Genomic DNA, 4,082 nt, shown 5'->3' on the forward strand with positions numbered 1-4,082 from the left:
TCATCATTGTTTAGTTGTAACACATGCAGCAGCTTCAGACTCCTTCACTTCACTGTGTTGTAGATTGTAGTGTAATTTCCCATCAGTCTACACTCAGTGAACTTAATGACAAAATGAAACATGCTCTTAGAAACGTTTTCTAATTTATTAAAAATAAAAAACTCTTTTTTTTTAAAGAGACTTTGGTCCATGATTGAACCCCCTGCACTGACTGGTCAACTCTCTCAGGTTGTCTCATTATGATTCTGACCTGTGTGCTCTCTGCTCTTTGCTCCCTGCAGTGTGAAGCTGTGAGCCCTGAACCCAAAACTGTAACTGAAGCCCTGAGGCCACACTGGGAGACGCTTGAAGGTGAGTCACACACACACACACACACACACACACACACACACACCCCTACACCTCCACAGCCTCTTATCTGTGCGTCCTATCGCTCTCATCCACGTCCCACTGCCTCTCTCTAGACAGAAATAACCTGCTGTGTCACATGACCTCACACAGCACCTCCCACAAACATCCTGTGCTGACACAGGATAAACAGCAGGGTGTTGGTGCATGATCATCTGTTTTATCAGGACCAGTGCAGTGTGTGACTCTGACCCCTCTGTTACTCTGAAAAGTAACAGAAGATGATGTTTTTCTCATTTCTATTGAAAGTAAACTGTGATTGGCTGTGATTCTTACTATGAAGTTATGGCTCTCAAATGTTCACATATGATCAACGAGAAAAAAACACACTAGAGACCAGATTTAATCACTGTACCTGAAACTGATAAACCAACAAACAGATTCACACCTGACACCTCTCATGAATTATAGAGACTCCCCCGTGGTATTTCAGTTGCTGTATGTTGTTCCTGGTGTAAAGAAGGACTGAGAGTCATGTTCTTATGTTTACACCAGTTCAAAACGCCTCTGACCTCCACAAAAAGACCTTTATTTTCAAATCCTCACCTCATCACCACAGGGTCAAGCTCTGACAGACTGCAGACCTGCTGACCAGTCGACTACATTTAATCTAGGTTTTATCTCATATTTCTGTAAGAGCGTGCAGAGTTGTTAAGTACATTCAGTTATACAAAGCAAACAGGAACCTCTAATATCTAAGCTTAATTACTATACCAGAATGTAAACAAACGCAGGCTCATGTTGTAGCTCACAGCATCATTCTTTCATCCATGGCAACAGACTTCCTGTTTCCTGGAACAGTTCAGCTCATACCTGTTTAGTGGTTGTCAGACTTTTTCTGACATGCCACATTCACCCCCCACCCCCCCTTCTGCTCTTCTCCAACACACCAGCCTCCACACGGAGCAGCAGCACCTCTGAGCATCTGTACAAGTCCAGTTTCGACAATGTGGCCGTGTACCTGCAGAAGAAGCAGCAGAGGCTGGAGGAGCAGCAGCTGAAGAGGACCATGACACAAGAAGCAAAGAACAAGAAGAAGAAGAAGATGTCAGGAGGCAGAGCTCTGTCATCCACCTGAACAGACACTTTGAGAGAAACAGATGTTTCCTTTATGTTGATGAATCTAAGTTAAACATGTGCTCTGATGAAGCACCTGGAGAGAGACTGTGCTTTACCACATGAACTGTGCAGATGTTGATTTTTGTTGATTTTGTTTTCCAGATTTTTCCAGAATAAACATTGAACTAACAGAGTGAACAATGCTGTTTGTGAACCTACCCCTCTCCTCTCATTTACGGCTGCGCTTCACTTCCTATGTGTAAAGGCCACAGATCTGAAGTGACCTGACTGTGAGAGGTGACACCTCTGTACACGTGTCACTCTGCAATAATACAACAACAATACTACACAATTCATCATCTGGCATTCATATTTTATATTTTATCTGCATCTTGAACTGAGAACACAGGTCTGAGTCTTGTTAAACTTCATCCAGTCAGGTCAGTTTGACACAGGTGAACTCCAACAGGAAGTACCTTAGGCTAAAGGTCTGAAAACTTTCTGAATGTCAGATTTTTAATAATTTTTCAATTTGTCATTATTTGTCATTGACTATAGATTGATTGCAAAATTGGGTTTGAGTTTGATCCATTTACAAAAACATGTATATCAGACTTTAATCATCACATTATGGTTAAACTGGTAATCCTGTTTTCCATTGTGTTAAACACAAAATAATATGAAATACTGTGTCATTTACAGGATTATTAACTTAGTGTCACTGACAGAGACCTGCTGCGTGATGACAGACGATGATGTATTTTCAGAGGAGGGAGTGTTGTTTTATTTTCTTAGATGTGACCCAGGTCTGCAGATCCTCCTCTGATCCTGGGACCAATAACCAGAGGATTGAGAGCTTGGTAGGAAGCTGAGAGACCCGACCCAGGTCTGTGAAGCTCTCACTGCTCATTAAAGCTTCTGCTGTGATGACAAGCTGGACATTAAAATATCAACATTTTTATTTTGCTAAAAAGACTTGCAATTAATCCAATTATGACAAACCAGCTGATTCAGTAAACATGAGTATCTGTGGCCTCAACTGCTGCTCTTCAGTCATGGTACACAAACATGTTGATCTGTTTATGGATATATTACTGTAGAGGAGATGTCTGGTCACTGGTTTAGAGACATCAACAGTCCAGACTTGAATTGAATAATTAAAGTCATCTCTTTATTTTGTAGGAAAGAACAAATGTCACTATAAATCTGTACAATCTGTAAAAAAAAAACAACACGTTTCAAAAAAAAAAAAAAAGTTGTGTATCTAAACATTGTAGACTGAAGTGGTCTGTGCTGTACAAACATTGACGGTCCCTGAAAAGGCTTTGGATTGTCCCTCTGTTCCTGGAGTCCAGCCCTGTAACGCTGTCTGAGAGACACATGACCCGATGCTCTACTGCTCTTCATCAGACTGAGGTGACGACAGGACACAGTGATGATGCAGGATCAACCAGTCTCATCCAGTTTACTGAGGTCTCTGCTCCAATCCGAGCTCTGGACTGGATCTGAAACAGACGAGACTGATGACGAAAACTGAGTCAGTCCAGGTCAGAGACTCAGACTGGAACCCTGACAGCTGCACGTCACGCACACACTACTGTATTTATCTCATAATACCATAATGTCTTTATTCATGTTTTCAAATCAAAAAATCCTATAACAAAGAAACTAATGAGTTCTGATCCAGAGACAGAGAGAACAATAACAACTAAAAATGTCTGAAAAGTTTATGAAATAATCATGAATAAAATAAAAGTCAGATGAGTTTCTCTTCCTTTATTATTTGTAAGTCGTATTATTAAAAGGAGCAATCATGGGGTTTTGGTGACGTCATCACCCTGAATGGCAGCTTAATCTAATAGCTCCTCTGAGAAGATTTTCACTTCGCCCCACTTAAACTATCAAATATGAAATATTATATAGCACCACTGAAGCGACTGCAAACAAAGAACAGGCTGAAAACAGTGTCCGACACAGACACAAGATGGCGAAGCTAATGCTAATCCTCATCCAGACGAAATAGCAAATCTGACAAAAGTGTTGGAGGAGATACGGGACTACCGCAAAGACACAAAACAACTAAATGATATTAAATCTGAGTTTACTAACGTCAACCAAAGAATAGAGGAGGCAGCGACATGGATTGAAAAGACTGAAGTTTGGTTTCAAAATGTCAAAACTGTGTTAGGTAGGATGATAAAAGTGATGAACCAACAAGCTGACACAGCTATTGTGGCGCGTATCAAGAATAGGCAGGAAGAGGAGTACAGGGATCTGACGATGGCCTTCAGTGAATGGAGCGACAAGAACTGCCTCCTTCTGAACACCTTCAAGACCAAGGAGATGGTCATGGACTTTTGGAGGTCTAGCCCCACCCTTCAGCCAGTCAGCATTAGAGGGAAGGACATTGAGGTGGTGCACACTTATAAATACCTAGGTGTGCACCTGGACAGTAAACTGGACTGGTCCCTGAACACAGATGCCATCTACCTGAAGGAGCAGAGCTGGTTCTTTTCCCTCAGGAGGCTCAGGTCCTTTGACATCTGCAGTGAAATGCTGCACATGTTTTATAAGTCAGTGGTGGCCAGTGTAACTCTTTAATGCTGCAGTCTGCT

At 41.7% G+C, this 4,082-nt stretch overlaps 2 protein-coding genes across 6 annotated transcripts in view; one reads left to right on the forward strand and one right to left on the reverse strand.

Moving 5' to 3' along the window:
- The window catches only part of wdr4 (WD repeat domain 4), a 27,860-nt gene extending 26,192 nt beyond the window's left edge, over positions 1 to 1,668 (forward strand). For both annotated transcript variants that reach the window (XM_023417623.2, XM_023417624.2), the window contains exons 10-11: positions 282 to 351; positions 1,302 to 1,668. In XM_023417623.2, coding sequence (XP_023273391.1) covers positions 282 to 351; positions 1,302 to 1,486 — 255 coding nt within the window. In that variant the 3' untranslated portion in view covers positions 1,487 to 1,668. The remainder of the gene's footprint in view (positions 1 to 281; positions 352 to 1,301) is intronic.
- Positions 1,669 to 2,616: 948 nt separating this feature from the next.
- pde9aa (phosphodiesterase 9aa) overlaps positions 2,617 to 4,082 on the reverse strand; it is a 39,293-nt gene continuing 37,827 nt past the window's right edge. For 3 of the 4 annotated variants that reach the window (XM_023417621.2, XM_023417622.2, XM_023417620.2), the window contains one exon: positions 2,617 to 2,972. The gene's annotated coding sequence lies outside the window, so the exon portion shown is untranslated. Of the gene's footprint in view, positions 2,988 to 4,082 lie in introns of all 4 variants that reach the window. The other variant, XM_087176990.1, reaches the window with a different exon arrangement.

This window comes from Seriola lalandi, unplaced genomic scaffold (assembly GCF_002814215.2).
Source record: "Seriola lalandi dorsalis isolate HSWRI2012SDOR001 ecotype SW California unplaced genomic scaffold, Sedor1 jcf7180002054576, whole genome shotgun sequence".
NCBI lineage: Eukaryota > Metazoa > Chordata > Actinopteri > Carangiformes > Carangidae > Seriola > Seriola lalandi.